The sequence below is a fragment of the Ammospiza nelsoni genome, chromosome 19 (assembly GCF_027579445.1).
Source record: "Ammospiza nelsoni isolate bAmmNel1 chromosome 19, bAmmNel1.pri, whole genome shotgun sequence".
Classification (NCBI taxonomy): Eukaryota; Metazoa; Chordata; class Aves; order Passeriformes; family Passerellidae; genus Ammospiza; species Ammospiza nelsoni.
This window is the reverse complement of record NC_080651.1, coordinates 11,029,023-11,046,712: the sequence shown is the minus strand read 5'-3', so window position 1 is coordinate 11,046,712 and position 17,690 is coordinate 11,029,023. Positions and strand designations below refer to the sequence as shown.

Genomic DNA, 17,690 nt, shown 5'->3' with positions numbered 1-17,690 from the left:
GGAGCTGCAGCTGCCGCTTGTCTGCCAATGCCAGCAGGAGGGAGTAGCTGATGGAGCTTCTGTTAGACATTTGTTCTGTCTTGGCATCAGGATCTGTAAAAAAGTAATCATGGAATAGTTGTGCTTGAAGAGGACTTTAAATATCCCAGCACAGCCTGGAGGTACTTTCTCCCCACTGCCTTCCCAGGGCTCTGGTGCTGGGAACTGTCCGTGCGAGCAGCTGCTTCCCTGTGCCCCGGGCTGGGCACTGCCAGTGCTGCCAGAGCCCAGCCCAGCCCTTGGGGCTCAGCTCTGCCCTGCAGACCCCTCCCAGCTCTGGCACTGCCCAGGGGCAGCTCTGGCTCTGCAGGGTCTGATACGAACGTCAGATCAACCCTGAGGAGGCTGGAAAAGCGACACTGATTCTGCCTGTGAGAGGCCTTGTGCTGATTTCTCTCACTTATTGGTTTATTCACATCTGAGAGAAATTTTTTCATTATCTTCACCCAAACTAACAGATTAATATCTTTGGGCAATTACCATCAAAGCAGCCCAGGTCATTAGATTAAAAAAGCAGGATTTTCCCCTTTTATGCAGCCCCTTTCTTCCTTTCTTGCTGTGCACCCTGTATAACCTATTTGAAAATGTTCTGCAGGTAAATGCCTTGCACGGAGCAGTCCTGAACAATGCTGCATCCTCCCCACACAAGGAGAACACTTCCAAGCCTTACCAGCTGTCTCCTCCCACCCAGATCTTGTCCCCCATCACTGGGAGCAGCTGCCAGGGCTGGCTGAGAGCTGTCCCTGGCAGGCAGCAGAGTCCCTGCCCCAGCACAGCGCCCTGGGCTGCAGGACCCTGCTCTGCAGGACAGCCCTGGGCACCCCTGGCTGCTCTGCACAAGAGACAATCAGAGAATGTACTCACAGAGTCTGTAGGCATTGGGATGTTCCAGCTTGAGGAGATGGCTCCAGGAGCTGCAGCTGCATTGTCCTGCAGCCAGAGGTTCCTGTGCCAAGGGCTGGCAGTGATTCTGCCCCAGGCACTTCTTAGCACCTTCCCAGCCCTGACTGATTGAAGCTCTCTGGGCCTCTGTGCTGGGGCCAGGGTGGCTGCAGGCAGTGCCCCAGCCCTGCTGGGCTGGCAGAAGAGCTGCTCATCAAGAGAAATGTGCTTTTGAAGCTCTTCTTGGTTACCAGGAGCTGCCTCTGTGCCAGGAGCCCAGCCCATCTCATCAGCACAGACACAGCACAAGGACTTTAATGAGCCTCTGGGGCTTTGTGCTCAGGCCCTGAACATCAGTCTCTGAGAGGGAGCTGAAGAAACCTCTCCAGAACTCCAAGGCAGAATCCAACTCCAATGTTTCTTGGACTTTTAATGGGTCCCACGGAGGGACACGACTGAGAAAGTGTCCCCAGGCCCCAGGCAGAGCAGAGAACCGGAGGCACGGATGATAGGTGGGCACAAAGAAAAGCCAAGTCTTGGTGCCCTGGGGAACTGCAGGGTCTGTGCCACCAAGGGCTGGGAGGAGACACCTTGTCCTGAGGCACTGGCACAGCCCCAGCCAGGCTGGGCACTGTCAGCCCCTTGTCCTGCCCTCAGCATCCCCCCCTAGCCCACATCCCAGTGGCCTCAAGGATCTGCTGGAAGGAGTCCCTTGGGAGCCTTGCTCAGGAATGGCCCTGGGGGCTCCTGAATGCTCCCTGCAGGGACTGCGGGTTTTTCAAAGGACTTTGGGTTTGGCTTTTGCCTTGGAGTCTCTGAGAGGTTTGTGCAATCATGGCCTCCAATTATCTGCTGTAATTAGTCCCTGGAGAGGCTTTGTCAATAACAACACTCAGTGGGGCTCCTTAATACTTCAGGGTACTTCAGTTATTTAAGCTGCTTGGTGTTTCCCTTTTGATACAGACTCTGTGAAAAAGATTGTGCAGTCCCTGCCTCCAATATCTCCTTTAATTAGTCCCTGGAGGGTCTTTATCAGTAATGACACCCAGTGGGCCATTTATGCTTCAAGGTACTTCAGCTATTTTAAGGTATTTGGTGTTTCCTTTTGGATACAGACTGCGAGAGATTTGTGCAATCATGGCCCCAGTTATCTGCTTTAATCAGTCCCATGAGAGCTCTGTACTGACACTCAGTTGGGCTCATTAATGCTTTCAGATACTCAAGGTTTTTAAGGTACTTTGGATTTTCCTTTGCACTCTGAATCTCTGAGAGGTGTTTATTCCAATTCTGGCCTTCAATTCTCTCCTCCAAGGAGTCCATGAGGAGCCTGTGTTGGCAATGGACCTCAGTGAAATTCATGCTTTGAGACACTTTCGTGTTTTCTTCTGACTGACTCTTGGAAAGGTTTGTGCAATCTCCTCTCAGGCCCTGAGGTTCAAGTGCTCAGCTCCAAATGCACCACAGGGCTCATTAGGATCAAGCAAGTCCTGACAAACCATGGCTCTGCCTTGATTTCCCTCTGCTCTTATGCAGTTCATCAGGCAGTTTTCCTTTTACAGTTGTGGAGAAATATTTCAAAGACCTTTTAAGTAATATGTAATCCTATTTTAAAGAGTGTATTTTATTACTGTTCTCTTTGGAGAAGGGCTGATTGGAGCATTAAGTGATTTATATTGATGTAGGGGTGCTCCTAAGGAGGTCTGGCCAGGTCAGTGAAGTTGTACCTTGGAGCTGACCCAGTGTGGACAACCTTGCCTCACATTTCCCAACCTCATGTGAGAAACCATTTTCATTTTCAAAAATTTTAATTATTAAGATCTTTTCAAAATACAACAGAAGATTTAATAAAGAAAATAACACAGTGCCGGGAGCAAAGGATTCCGTCACCGTGTGCTTATCTACAAAATGGATGTTCTGTCTTTTATACCTCTTGCCCCTCCCAAAGTCTTGTCAATCAACTCCTTCTTCACTGTCCGGGGGTGGAGATCACTGTCTTACACCTTGATTGGAGGTCAGGTGCTGCCATAGTAACAAGCCAACCCTCCCAAATGCCCCGACTACAGAGGCCATCCTGTGATAACAATGCAAGGGGGAGGAGAAAGATAACTATACGTCTAGAAAACTTCTCTTAACATATATTTAATATTAACTCCTTCACTGTGACAGTCAACCATAGAATTACTCATCTATAACAAACCCCCCTTTTCTTTTTCTAGAAGTAATTTTTCTCGAACAATTAAGTAAAAAACTTTCTCTGTCTCTTGAATGAGTCATACCAGCATCTGTTGATGTGGGCAAGGACAGTGGGAACAGCAGAAAAAATCGCAGATTTTCCTTAGACACACTTATTTGGAATGGACAAAAGGGCATCACAGAGGTCCAGTATGGCTTTGACTCCCACCTACTGTGCCTATGTGGCTGCTACCCATAATCAGTGTGTGTTAGGGATGAGCATAGAGGCCAATTCAGTCCTGCCCTCCAGTCCCTGTTGAATTAAAAGACAACTGAGCAATGATAGAGGTCTGGTATGGCCTTTTGTCCCCACCTTACCATGCCAACAGGGTTTCTACCCACAGCAGGGCTATGGAGCCTTCTTGGTAGTGAACAAAGGGGCCAACCCGATCTTGCCCTCTATTCCTTGTCTTACTTCTTAAGGATGCTGCCCCATTACCTTTTTCAGTCCCTTGTGTACTTCTCCTCAACAGGTGCTGGTAATTCTCACCCACTAAAACAGGAAGACAGTTCTCTAGCTGGTTGGTGGAAGCTTGACTCTACTTTTTGGTTGTCTTGGTGTTTTCCTGCTTGTCTTTCAGTCTCTGCTTGAGAGTCAGTCTTGTTTCACCCAGCCGGGATGTTACAGTCCACTCTTTGGGTTCTTGTACTGGGCCTTTGACTCTGTTGCCATGAGTCCATCCCCGCTCTGCAGTTCACACGGCCGATTCAGTGGTGAGCAGTACCTGAAAGGGACCTTCCCACTGAGAAGTTAGAGGCTGATCTCACCATGACATATTCATCACCCAATTCCCAGGATTAATATTATGCATTCTGAAATCCAGGGTGGTAGTTTGAGGAATTGCCCCGTTATGCCTTAGCCCTTCTAAGGTTTGTGCTATGGACATCAGTTATTTCTTAGCATTGGCTTCCCCTTCCTCATAGGTGGGGTGAGGTCAGGAAGGGTAACCCAAACATCATTTCATAGGGTGACACCCCCAGATCTGACTGGGATTGGGTTCTAATTCTTAATAAGGCCATAGGGAGACGTTTTATCCATGACATTTGGGTTTCAAACATTAGCTTAACTCTTTTAAGAATTTGATTCATCCTCTCTACCAACCAGAACTCTGTGGATGCCATGGAGTGTGTAATTCCCATTTTATTCCCAGGGCCTGAACAACTTTCTGCAATATCTTGAATGTGAAATGAGTTTCCCGGTCTGAATCAATCCTGTTTGCCCTCCCATATTGGGGAATGATTGATTCTAGAAGTGTTTTACTCACAACACTGGCATCGGCTTTCACAGTGGCTACCACCTCTGCCCAATGAGTCACGTGATCTACTATCACTGGCAAAAACTTCCACCATTGTACCTGGGGAAGCTCGATAAAGTCAGCTTGGATGTTTTGGAAGGGCCTTAAGGCTAGTTCTCACCCTCCCCTGGGTGTTTTCCTCACGATTTTCTTATTCACTTTTTGATATATCACATACCGTTCAGTTACTTGCTTAGCTATTCTGAAAATTCCTATGCAGCCCAAATCCCTTAGAAATTGATCACCTAGCACTTGTGTACCCCAATGTGTTGTTCCACGTATGCCTTCTAACATTTTCCTGGCAAGGGGTTTATTCAATATTTGTCTCCCACCTGCTCATCTCCACTTCCCTTTGTTTTCTTTCTTGACTCCTATTTCAATGAGTTCTTCCTCTTCTGTCCCACTGAATATGGGGACTTTTTTCATTTCTTTTATGGGTGTTAATACCATTATTAGTTTATCTGTCTCTGATTCAGTTGCATTTTTAGCTTCAAAATCAGCTAAATTGTTCCCTCGTGCCTCCTGAGTTGCCTCTTTTTGATGCCCTTGAACATAGACCACTGCTACTTCTTCTGGCAATTGTAAGGTTTCTAACTCTTCTAAGACAAAATTTTCATGAATCAGTCCCTTTCCTTTTGAATTTAATAGCCCCCTCTCTTCCCAAATTTTTCCAAACTTATGCACTATTCCAAAAGTGTATTTTGAGTCCTGTATATATTGTTCCCCTTTTCCATGATAATGTTTCCAGAATTCATTTTAGGGCACACAACTCACACACTTGTGCTGACCAGTTGGAAGGTAACTTTCTCTTTTCTATGGCCTCTAACCCTTCATGCACAATAGCGTACCCCAATACTATGTGCCCCTTTATTACCCATGAAGATCCATCGAGGTACAACCATTTTCCACCTTGTAGTGTTTGATCTGTTATGTCGTTTCTTACTCTAGTTTGATAGTTTATGGCCTCTAGGCAATTATGTACTAGTTTCTCATCTGTTTCTCCATGCAAAAACTGGGCAGGGTTGAGTTGGTTACTCATGATTAGCTCTAAACCATTATCTATTAAGATGTCTGCATACTTTAGCCTTCGGGAATCAGTGAGCCATTTCACAGCCTTTTGGCTCAGGATACTCCTTACTGATTTTGCGATATATATCTTCAATTTTCCCCCAAAAGGTTAATTTTTTTCTTTCTGCTACGAGTATGGCAGTAACTGCCACAGCCTGAATGCAGGTTGGCCATCTCCGGCTGACAGGGTCTATAATTTTGATAAACAGGCCTCTGGTTTCCTGGACTGTGGGATCTCAGCACCTCAGGATGGAGGTGCAGAGAGGCCGAGACCACCCTTGGGGGGCTCGGGAATCCTGGGATGTTGCCAGAAGTGTCTGGTGGCAGGATTTTGATCCTACACAGGAGATGAGACCTGTATGAGGACTGGGAGGATTCCACTGGGTGAATGGTGAAGGGATAAGTTAGTTAAAGTGTAAAACACAGGGTTTAGGATTTTGGTACAGGGGGGTCTAGAGAAGTAAGATGGAGGAATTGGGGCGTGTCCTGTCCTTCTTCTTCTTCTTCTTGGCCTCCATCTTCTGTGGTGGTGGTGGCACTTTGGGATTGGTCATTACTAAAAGTGCACCGGTTAATAAGGGTAGAAGGTATTGGAGTAAAATGATAAATATTGTACACGTAACTTAGGGTATAAAGATAAGTGACCGCCCGGGGGCTTGGGAGTGTGCCCATGGCTGACTTGCTGTGCAGACCTCTGTCGGGCTGAAAGAAAATCTTTTAGATAAACAATTAATAAACACCAAGACCGAGACAAGATCAGAAGTCTCTCCTCGTCCTTTGAAGCGTCGGCTCTCCAAGGCCATCCCTGGGCCTTTCCAGGCCACCAGAACAGCAACACAGAAAAATTTACAAGTGGCGTCCCTGGACATAAATCAGCCAGGAGAACGCCAGAAAAATTTACACTGGACCCTCCCCAGTCCTGGGCTAATACTCCATGTGCTACCCCTTTTTCCATATCCACAAACAGATAGAAGGCAGGAAGACTCAGTGCTGGTGAACTGACAATGTTTTGCTTTAAAGCTTCAAACTTTTGTTCGTCATCTTTTCCCCACCTAATCTCTTCTTCCACTAACTTTTCATACAAGAACTGGATGGCCTGCGTGCATCTTCTCAATCCATAGCCTACAATATCCCAACTAGCCTAGAAACCTTCTGACTTCTCTCTTTGTTTTTGCTGGTGGGAGTGAGACTAACCCCGTAATTCTCTCAGGGTTCAGCCACCAGCTCCCTTGACAAATCACATGTCCTAGGGAATTTTACTTCCCTCTCTACAAATTTGAGTTTCCCTTTTGATACCAAAAGTCCTTGGTCCTTCAGAAAATTTAACAACACTATGGTGAATTCCCAAACTTCTTTTTCTTCCTGTCCTGTGAAAAGGAAATAATTTACATATTGTATGAGCTTTATCTCAGGTTTGATGGAGAAGAATTGTGTTACTTCTCCTAGGGCTTGACCAAAGAGGTTTGGAGATTTGGAAAACCCTTGGGGTAACCTAGTCCACCAAAACTGTTTCTTACTCCCAGAATCAGGGTCCTCCCATTCAAAAGCAAATATAGCCCTGCTTTTCTTTGCCAGTAGACCTGCGCAAAAAGCATCTTTTAGGTCTATGACACTAAACCACTGGTGTGCTGGGGGGATATTACTCAGTAGTGCAGAGGGGTTAGGCACTACTGGGTACCGATTCACTGTTTTGTTGTTCACTTCTCTCAAATCTTGAACAAGCCTGTAAGTCCCATCTGACTTCTTTACTGGTAATATGGGTGTATTATGGGGGGACATACATGGTTCTAAGGTCTCATCCTCAAGTAGATCCTGGATCAGTGGCTGCAGTCTTCATCTCCCTTCCAGGGAGAGTGGGTATTGTCATACACAGACTGGATAGCTGTCATCAATTAATTTTATTACTGTAGGTTTCACGTTCAATTTTTTGGTTTTGCCCACACCATCTCATGAATTTTGCCCTCATCCTCTTCCCTTATTTGAGAAGTTTAACTACCATTTTTCCTTCCTCTGGGAGTATTAAAATGCTTAGCTGCACTTGTAAATCTCACCCTAATAGATTGCATCCTGCTTCTGGAACTAATAGAACATCCCCAATTCCTATTTATTTGTTTCTTCAAACTTTATTTGCTTTTCTAACTGAGGCTTTGAACCTTCCTTTAGCACCTACTACTTGCACAGTATCTTGACCCTTTTTGCACCCCTTTGGGATTCTACAAAGACAAGATCTTTCAGCCCCCATGTCTACTAAGAATTCAAATTCTTCCTCCTGGGGATCTATTTTTAAAGTTCTCAAGGGCTCCTGATGGTATTCTGTCCCCAGGAGGTACAGCCCCTGACACCCCAAGTCTTCTGTTTCTCGATTTTGCTCAGTCTCATAGACCCTCAGCTCCTTTTCCCTCTGGGGGCAATTCTTTCTGATATGCCCCCTCTCTTCACATTAAAATCAAACTGGTTGTAGTTTCCCCTGTTTCCCAAACTCTCCTTTTTGTGCCCAGTCCCAGGGAGCTGAATCTCCCCTCCATCTATCTTCCTGCACTTGGAATCCCCCTCCCTTACCTGGGTAGTTCTTTATGTGCTGGTTTCCTTCCCTAATGGCAGTTACCATTACCTTGGCTTTTGCCTTGGCTTTCTCTTCATCCCTCTTTACATACTCCTTCTGTGCTTCTCTTAAAAGATCCTCTACCCTCCTTTCTTGCCAACCATCGAGCTTTTTTAACTTTCTCCGTATATCTGGCCAGGCATGAGTGACAAAATTTACCTTTAGCGACCGTGTCAGGGTCAACCCCTGAATATTGCCTCGTATTTTTCCTCAACCTTTCTAACCACTCTGTTGGGGTTTCTTCCCTTTTTTTCTGCTCATCGAAAGCCTTACGGGCATTTTGATTACATGAAGCTGCCTCTTTGACACCACTTGTAATCAGTGTTCTGTATTTCTCCATTCTTTCTTCCCCCCAGTGCTATTGTGGTCCCAGGTGGGGTGCACTGTGGGCATTTTCAGATCCCCTGGAGGTCCTTACATATGCTCCCTTTCCCATATCCATATCTCAGTTGCCCAGATCATCTGTCTATCTTCTGGTGTGAATAGCATGGTCATTATTGGTTGTATCTCTTCCCATGTATAAATATTGGGCCCCAGAAACTGGTCTAACTGTTCCACTAATCCAGTGAGGTCCTCTAGTAATCCCTTCAATTATTTCTTGAACATTCTCACATCAGAAGAACTGAGAGGCACGGTTACAAATCTAATTCCTTCCACCAACCCACACAGGGGTATTTCCCTCAGGGGATATAATCCTGCTGCTTGGTTCCCATCCCCTGATCTGCTTTCCTCTCATTGTGCCACCCTGTTTGTGGTGTTTTGACTAGGCCCATCAGGGGGTAGGGGAAGTGCATCTGGGGCTATTGGAGGTGGAGGGGGTAAGTGTTCGAATGGGTCCCATTCTTTATTTTCTGATACCTTAAACATGCTCACCTTTGAGGGTAAACTCTCCCTCCCACAGCATGCAGCATAGTCATTCTCTTCCTGATTGAATTGTTTCTTAGCTCTTACATGGATGTTTAATGCCTGACACATCCACCCTTCGTCTGACCCATATCCCAGTATACATGATTGCTCCTAATTTCCCTTCTGATCAATTTTACCATGCAATTCTGAATCACTTTGAGCTCATCCTTATCTCTGGTATTTGGGTCATATTTCTACCAGGCTAGTTTCCTTCCCAGTGGGCCATCTGGGAGTATACCTATTGGTACCTCTTCAATTTCTACTCCTCCCCTTGGGGATTCCCTATTTGCCCACAGTCCCATCCTGACTGGCCGATCACAGGCCCTGCTCCAACAGAGCCCACCTTTCCAACCACAGGCCCTCTGGACAGCACCTGCCTCTCTCAGAAGGGAAAAGGAAAGGGGGGCAGGAAAAGAAGAAACAAGGAAAAGAGGAAAGAGAAGAAAAGGGAAGAGAGAGAAAAAACAAAAAACTGTACTTCTCTTTAGACAAGTAAAAACAAAAAAAATCTTACAGTCCAGGGGCTTCCATATCACCGGATTGGTCCCTGCCCTTCCTCTCCTCCTCGGTTCAATGCTCTGGTCCCACGGTCGCACTCTGCTCCCTGTCCCGCCTGGCTCAGCTGAGCTGTGGCCTGCCCCTGGCCCAATTCCCCTCAGCAGCTGCAGTCCCACCCCTGGGTCAACCTGGCTCAGCTTTGGTGGCTTTGCCCGCCCTGATTCGAGTCAGAGGCTTCCATCCCACATCTGACCCAACTTGGTTTGGCTTCAGTGGCTCCCCCACCCCAATTTCGAGGCTCAGCCTGCCCCAGTTCAGGAGTCCCTGCTCCTGGCCTTACTCGGCTCAGCCTCAGCAGCTCTACCTATGCCGATTTGGTTCGGCTCAGCAGCCGGCCCAGCCTGACCTCCTCGGTTTGGTGGCTCTGCCCTGACGTGACTTGGCTTGGCCGGACTGCCCCGACCCCCTTAGCTCGGCAGCACACAAACTGTTGCACCAGCTCCTGGGTGACTCCTTGCAGCAAACCCCTTGGCGATCACCCCGCTTCCAGCCTGGCTTCGGCTGGCCCTGGAAATTACAGTGCTGGCTGTGCCCCAGAGGCTGCCCCCGCTCTGAGCACCGCACGAGCCGCCGCGCCATTTGGAGCTCATCGGCTCCCTTGGTGTGTGCTGGATGGGAATCCTGCCACGGGTCCCCAAGTCCCAGTTCCCAAGTCCCCACAAACCCTTCAATCCTACATGTCCCACCAGCCATGGGGTCCTTGTCTATGGGATCTCCACTTTCCTCCCCACCATGTGTCCCGCTGTTCCTTTTTCCTTTCTACCGTCCAATATCCTGATGTGTCAAGGGACCAGGATGGATCCAGTATATTACTAATGTGAAGCTCACGTTCATACACTGGAATTATGGAGTCACAATCTGGCCAAAAATAGTTATTTGGATGTGCTCACCGCCCTTCCCCTCTTTTCTTTATCCCAAAGTCTCCTGGTTTCTTTGGGCTTCCAACCTGCAACCATTGGTGGAACTGGGAGAGTCCAATAGCCTCTGCCCAATCTGTGGTGGGGCGCGCCCCTTTTGAAAACTCCTAAGACTACCAGGTGTACTTCCCAGACGAGTCCCAATTTGTGAGAAATTATATTTACTTCCAAAAATTTTAAAGGATTATTAAAACCTTATAAAAAATACAACAGAAGACTGAATGGAGAAAATATTATGGCACCGAGAGCACAGGATTTTTTCCCACCTTGTGCTTGTCCACACAATGGATGTTTTGCCTTTTAACCCTTTAGCCCATCTCAAAATCTTGTTAATCAACTCTTTCTTCGCTGTCCAGTGGTGGCTTTACATCTTGATTGGAGGTCAGGTGTTGCCATAGTAACAAGCCAACCCTCCCAAATACCCCAACTACCAGGTAACCCTGTGATAACAACACAAGGGGGGTAAAACAAACCTGTAAATCTATAAAACTTGTCTTAACATATCCATAACATCTGCCTTTTGTGAGAGGCATCAACCATCACATTACTGATCTATCACACAATTATTTCAAAACTGCTTCCTGTTTCAGCCTGACTGTCCCTGCAGAGGAACAGGGCATTCTTCATGCATTTCCACAAGGTCAGGCTTCTCATTTCATGGTGAGTCTGGGATGAAAATGTCCTTATTAAGAAGGATAAAAGCAGAGGAAATGGATTAGAAACTCTTAGAAAAAATTAGCCTTCTTACAGATAAAGTTCACCAATTTATTCCTTGCATTTCTCCTTTTCAGATTCTTTCAGTCTTCTACTCTGGGAGATGCAACTTGTTCTGCTGCTTATCATGAACTGATTGTGTTCTTAATTTATATCAGCACGAGAGATGTGAAATCATCTAAACTGAAAACAGAAAGAAACTGCCTCTGACAACCAATTTTCATGTTCTAGATGCCTTTCCAGTTGTCTATGGAAATGTGTGAATGATTATCACACAACTCTCCATTTCTGGCTGCAGCTTCTGGAGATTCTTTCTCTGAATTCAGTGAGGGTTGCCTTCCCCAACGAGTCCTGGTACCACCTCCTGTTTTCCAAGGTTGGAACAGTCACAATGAAAACCTCACCAATGGTACAGCTCCCCAGTCCACCAGGAAAAGAAAGGACAAGTTGTCCAGTTCTCCAAACATTTGTCCTGCTTTGCTGCAAGAGTCCTGCTGCAGGCACAGTGCTGAAAGCGAAGAGAAGCTGCAGTAGGTAGCACATCTTGTGACAGGAGCTCGACCTCATTCTCCAGGAAAGGTTCTTTAAAAGAGCAGACAAACCTATGGAGAAGATTCCTGGAAAACAGAGACAGCTTTCCAGAAGTGAAATGAAAATGGAAAGAAACCATCTGAAATGTTTTCCTCTATTTATTTCTATGCTCCCCTTTTCCATCTTGCACTACTTCTCCATGCCATGAATTCCAAATGCATCTCACCTCTAAGATCAGTGACTTAGTGAGTTTTAGACACTCTAATGCCATGAGCTTCACACAGTTTGCCTTCCCCTGTTTTGGTTGGAAAGCAATGCTGGAGCCATCAGTGCAGTGCTTGGGTTGGGCACGAATAATGCAGGCAGGGAATGTGCCCCGGCAGTGTGTGACCCTCAGCAGGGACAATGCTCAGCAATCCTGCAGGCAGGGAATGTGCCCCAGCAGTGTGTTACCCTCAGCAGGGACAATGCTCAGCAATCCTGCAGGCAGGGAATGTGCCCCGGCAGCGTGTGACCCTCAGCAGGGACAATGCTCAGCAATCCTGCAGGCAGGCAATGTGCCCCGGCTGTGTGTGACCCTCAGCAGGGACAATGCTCAGCAGCGTTGCTGTGCTCGGTCCCCATGGAACCATGCCAGGAGCAGCTGCTGAGCTCAGAAGCCATCGCAGCCCCCGCCCTGCTCCAGAGCCCCTTGGCAGGGTGGGCTCCTGCCCTGGCTCTGTGTGCCAGGAGCCGGCAGCGCTGGGTGCAGGGAGCCCAGGGAGGGCACAGAAACGCTGGGTGAGAAATGCTGGGGCACAGCGAGATGGGCGAGTGCAGCCGGCCAGGGCAGAGGAGCAGCACGCACAGGGGGCACAGCCTGCAGGACAGATGGCCAGGGGGAGAAAACAACAAACTGCTCAGGAGGGTGGAGAACAAACTTTTAGTTGCAAACTTAAGAGAATGAGGTACTTAGGAAATCTGAAGTAACATGTAATTTCAGTAAATCACTTCATAAAGCACTGACTTAGCAAACTCTAACCTGTCTAATTGCAAGTTAACCAGATTTTGAGAAGAGGAAGTCAGGAGAAGAGAGAGAGGGAGAGAGAGATCCACGGTTAGTCTTGGATCTCAGCTGCTGTGAGCTCTGGAGCTGTGGGACATTTCAGTGTCCCACCCGTGTCACAGCCTGACCTGCTCTGGTCCCTCGCTCAGGTGGGGTTTTCGGGGTGCCAGGGGCTTGGCAGCCACTTTGGGGCTCCACCAGAGGCTGCAGTGGCTGGGGTGGGACAGTGACCACCCCACCTATGCAGAACTCTCCCTGCCCCCAAATACACACTGGAGATGTCTGGGGCCGTTCATCATTTCTCTGCTCTCCAGCACCAAGGCAACAGACTCTGGCTACAGCTCTGAGCTCATGCCCAAGGAAACCACCCCTATTACCGCGCCTGAGTGGGCGCAGCTGGTGAGAGAGAGAGGGTGAATCTTGTTTCTTGAATCAGAAGGCTTGATTTATTAATATATGATATAATACATTATAGTTATACTAAAAAGAATAAGGAGAGAGGTTTTGCAGAGCAGCTAGGCTAGCTAGGAAGAGATAGAAAAGAATCTACAACAAAGTTGTGTTCAAGGACTCAGTCCCCTAGCTTGCACTGGTGATTGGCCCTTAATTATAAACATAGGAAATGAGCCAATCAAGGTGTTCCTGTTGCATTCCACAGCATCTGATAATAATTGTTTACCTTGTCTTCTGAGGCCTCTGGCCTCCCGAAGACACAGAAATCCGAAAGAAAGAATTTCTGTGGAGAAATGTCTGTGACACACCCCTGGCAATGGGGCTCCATGGAGCTGCTCTCAGGAAACCCCCAAGAGGTGGGGAGTGCCCAAAAACTGCCTCAGAAACATAAGATACCCCAGAATCTCTTCAGGAATGTGGATTATTAAAAAACTCACTCAGTAATGGGCTCCCCCTCCCCTTCATCATCCCCAAACTTTGGCTGTCTCATTCCAGACCCCAGCCCACCTCCCTAGTCCCAACCCCAACCCATCCCACCCCTTCTGGACATCATGACCCCCCCGCCCCCAAGCTGTACTTCCCCAGTTTCCCACCTCCCAAACACTATCCCACCCATTCTGCCCCACCCAATGCCCATCTCACCCCTCCTGATTTGCAACCCACTTCGCCCAATCCCTTTCCAACCCCATTCCACACCAAGGGGCTGTGGAATCAAGGAATTTTGGGTTGGGAGTGAGTAGTTTCAGTGCTATTGAGGTGACAGATAAAACCCTATTGTCTCTTTGAGTGCCAAGAAAAGGAGACAACTAAACCAAACACCCCCAAAAGCCCCAAACTCCCCCAATAATTTTCCTGAATCCCAGATTCCTCTGAAGCACATGTAAAAAGTGAGGCTATAGATGCCTTTGATGAATTTATTTATTTTTACCCCAATTTTCTCTGTTTTAAAGGGATGAAGATGAATCCAAAGAAAATTAGGGTCAAAACAAAAGAATACCCAGCCATCTTCCCAATGCAGATCACCGGGAATGTGGGTCACCAGGGCTCTGACCAATGTGGGTCCTCCCATGGGGGATGAAGCTGGAGCAGTGCATGAAGCTCCTCCTGCAGTTGGGGCACTCACAGGGCTGCCCTTACCGGTGTCTCCGTTGGTGTCGGGTAAAGATCGAGCGCTGGGAGAAGCTCTTCCCACACTGGGGACACTCGCAGGGCCTCTCCCCGGTGTGGATGCGCCGGTGGGTGACGAGGGTGGAGTTGTGCCTGAAGCCCATCCCACAGTTGGGGCAGCAGAAGGGCCTCTCCTCTGTGTGAATCCGCTCATGTACGAGGAGGTGGGTGCTGGTGTGAAACCTCTTCTGACACTTGGGACACTCGTAGGGCCTCTCCCCAGTGTGGAACCTCTGGTGGACAACCAAGTCAGATCTGTGGCTGAAGCTCATCCCACATTCCGAGCACGCGTAGGGCCGTTCCCCAGTGTGGATCCTCTGGTGGCAAATCAGGCTGAATCTCTTCCTGAAGCTCTTCCCACACTCCAAGCACTCATAGGGCCTCTTGCTGTCATAAAGCTGCTCATGCGCCACCAGCTCTGAGTTCTGGCTGAAGCTCTGTCCACCTTCCTGGCACAGGGTGGGTCTTTCCTCCTCAGAGCACCCTGGGCTGGGTTTGCAGCCCCTCTTCCTGTGGAATCTCTGGGGATTTTCCTCCCTGTTGGATTCCTGCACTGTGAAGCCACCCAAAATGGCCTCTTCCACGAGGTTCTGCTGTGGGGATTTGTCCTCCCTGGTCTCCATCCTCAGCTCCTTCCCTGGCGTAGAAAGGACAAGGAGAGGATGGGATTTGCCTCCGTGCCAGAGGGAAGGGGAAGGAGATCCCCCCAGTGCATCTCCGGCAGGACAGTGTTGGCAGAAGGGCTGTCCTGCAGCTGGGGGCCGTGCTGAGCTGGAAGCTGGAGCAGGAGAGAGGGGGAAAGGGGCACTGACTTCCTCCTCACCTGCCTGGCTGTCCCGGGGCATCTTCCTCTTCCTCCAAGCCTTCTCCTCTTCCATCCAGCCAAGGTTTGGGAATGGGAAATCCTGGCATTGGGAAAAACAAGGTGTGAATGCCTTGGGTTGGGGATTCCTCCCGCCCAAGTCTATCTCTAGAAGTCATCTGGTGTCCATAAAAACCTCCAAAAATCAAGAGTGAATCAAAAAAAGCCATCAGGAGTGTCCCATTTCCAGTCTTATCCCTCTGGAGTTCTGGTGGTCCCCTGTCTCAGGGCTGCTGAGGATCCCCCCTCTCCAGGGTCCTGCTTAGGGATGCTGGGGGGTTTTGGGGTTCCCCTCTCCAGCCTCCCTCTGGTCCAGCTACTTGGGGCTCCCCTCTCTTCCCACCACTCTCTCCTGGTTTAGGGCAAATTTGGGAGAAAATCTCCAAAAGATTTTCCTCTAGAAAGCAAATTCAAGTGGCCCCTCTCCCAACCAGATTAAGAAAATATTTTCTCAGAGAAAAGGAGAAAAAACCTGTTTATTTAACAGGCAAAGTATTCACCAGCACAAAAAAATTAACAATATTAAAAAAAAAAAACCTCTTGCCGCTCCAAAATAGATGACAAACTCAAAAAGTCCCTCTGTGGGCTGTAGCTTGGCTCCCTCAGTCTGTTATCAGTCTCTTATCAGTCTGTTATCAGCCCCTCCAACACTGGAAATGCTGCGGCCCAGGCCCAGCCAGCTGGGCCACAGTGGAAGCTGCCGGTGGTGTTCTGCATGTTCAATCCAGAGCGGGTTTAAACAGCTCCAAAGAAAAAGAAAAATCACAGTCCAGGGAACTTCTCTGCCTCAGAGAGCTAAAAACGAACTAAAAGCAAAGGAGAGCTCTGTCCTGCTCTCTGTCCATCCACAGACAACTGATACCTTAGGTTTTAAGTTTTTCTGTTCTGTTTTGATGTGCAGCTTTTAGCTTTATATTAAGTGTTACTGGGATCTTTTCACAAGGTGGTGAAGACAAAACAATCCTGTTCTAGCTGGAGACTCAAAGACAATCTCTTCAAACTTCAGGCCCAAAGCATAAACAACGTGAAAAGAGGAGGGCAGGCATTCAAGCAAGGAAGATGTAACCTCATAATTTGAAACTATTAATTGAGCAGTTAACTTCTATATACAAATGGACTAAAACTTGTTTAAATGTGAGATCTCATGACCAAGCCCTCTTCTGCTCCCATCTTGGAGCCATCCAGGCAGAGCCACAGCTGTGGCTCCAGTGCTTCCAGGGTGTGGCCTTTGAAGGCATTTCAATAAAAATCAACTTTATTCCTCTTAACTCCATGTGGCCTCTGTTCCAGCTCCTTAAGGCACCGCAAGAGTCCAGGAGCCGGAATGTGGAGGAGTGAGTGCAGTGTATGAAAACAAACTGCAGCTTCTTCCTCCTCCCCTCCTTTCTAAAAACCGGCCTTAAAGGTGCAGAACTCATATCTGGGCTAAACAGACTGAAGGGGGTACGAGCATCATGAAGTCACCCCAGGACACGCCCCTGTCACAGTCAGGGGGTCCCGTCCCCGCCTCATCTCCGGGCTGCCGGGGGTCCCCCAGCTCCGGTATCGCCCCTTCCCCTCTCCCTGCCCCGGGGGTCCCCCGTTCCACAGCCCCGGCTCTCACGGGGATCCCCAAAACCAATGTCCCGCCCCGTCGGTACCGGGCCATCCCCACGTGGACCCCCGGGACCCTTCCGAGGGGCGATCGCGGCTCCTCTCCCCCCGGAAAAGCTCCTCTTAGGGAGCCCGGGGATACCCGGGGCTCGAGTCCGGGATCTGCCGGCTCCGAACACTCTCCAAAAAACCCTCCCGGAGGCCCCTGGCTGGAGCCGGGGCGAGCTCGGCCTCCGCCCTCCCCTGCGGCTCGGGGCTGGGGGCGATGCTCCCGGGGCAGGGGGTGCTGCAGGCTCGGCGTGCGGGCGCTGCGAGCGCCGCGATTCTCCCGCTCCTGCTCCTGCTCCTCCTCTCCCTCCTCTTCCTCCCGCATTTCCTCCGCTCCCAGCCCGGACCCCCCTTTCCCACCGCTCTGCCCCGCGGCCCCGCAGCACCGGCTGCTGGGTGGGGGAGCCCCCGATCGGCCCCAGGGCTGGGCAGGGGCTCGGGGACCCCCCCCGGGGCGGATCCGTCCCCCGGCCCGAGCCCCAAATTCCGCTCCGGGGCCGCCGGGCTCTGCGGGCCCGCCTGGCAACCGGTGAGTCATCGGCGAGAATAGCTCTGGTTGGCTGGAATTGTGAAAGGAGCTGCGCCCTGCGGGTGTCCCCGGGAGCTGCAGAGTCCATCTGGAGCCTTTTCCTATTTCTTTCTCTCTGAGAACATTTCTGATTTCTTTCTCTCCCTCACTCCTTTCCATTTCTGGTGCAGTACAATCCAAGTTCGAGCAGATCGACAGGTTGCGTTCCCATGGTCTCATTTGCACCTTCACTCAGGTGTGAGAAGGTTG

At 49.2% G+C, this 17,690-nt stretch overlaps 1 protein-coding gene across 1 annotated transcript; it reads right to left on the bottom strand.

Annotated features, from left to right (window-relative positions):
- Positions 1 to 14,142: 14,142 nt before the first annotated feature.
- LOC132081921 (zinc finger protein 586-like) lies at positions 14,143 to 16,130 on the bottom strand. The gene is made up of 3 exons (XM_059485884.1): positions 15,809 to 16,130; positions 15,233 to 15,314; positions 14,143 to 15,046 (listed from the first exon to the last, which is right to left on the bottom strand). Exons 2-3 carry the CDS (start codon positions 15,285 to 15,287, stop codon positions 14,376 to 14,378), a joined length of 726 nt encoding a protein of 241 aa, XP_059341867.1. The 5' UTR covers positions 15,288 to 15,314; positions 15,809 to 16,130; the 3' UTR covers positions 14,143 to 14,375.
- Between the last annotated feature and the right edge of the window lie 1,560 nt (positions 16,131 to 17,690).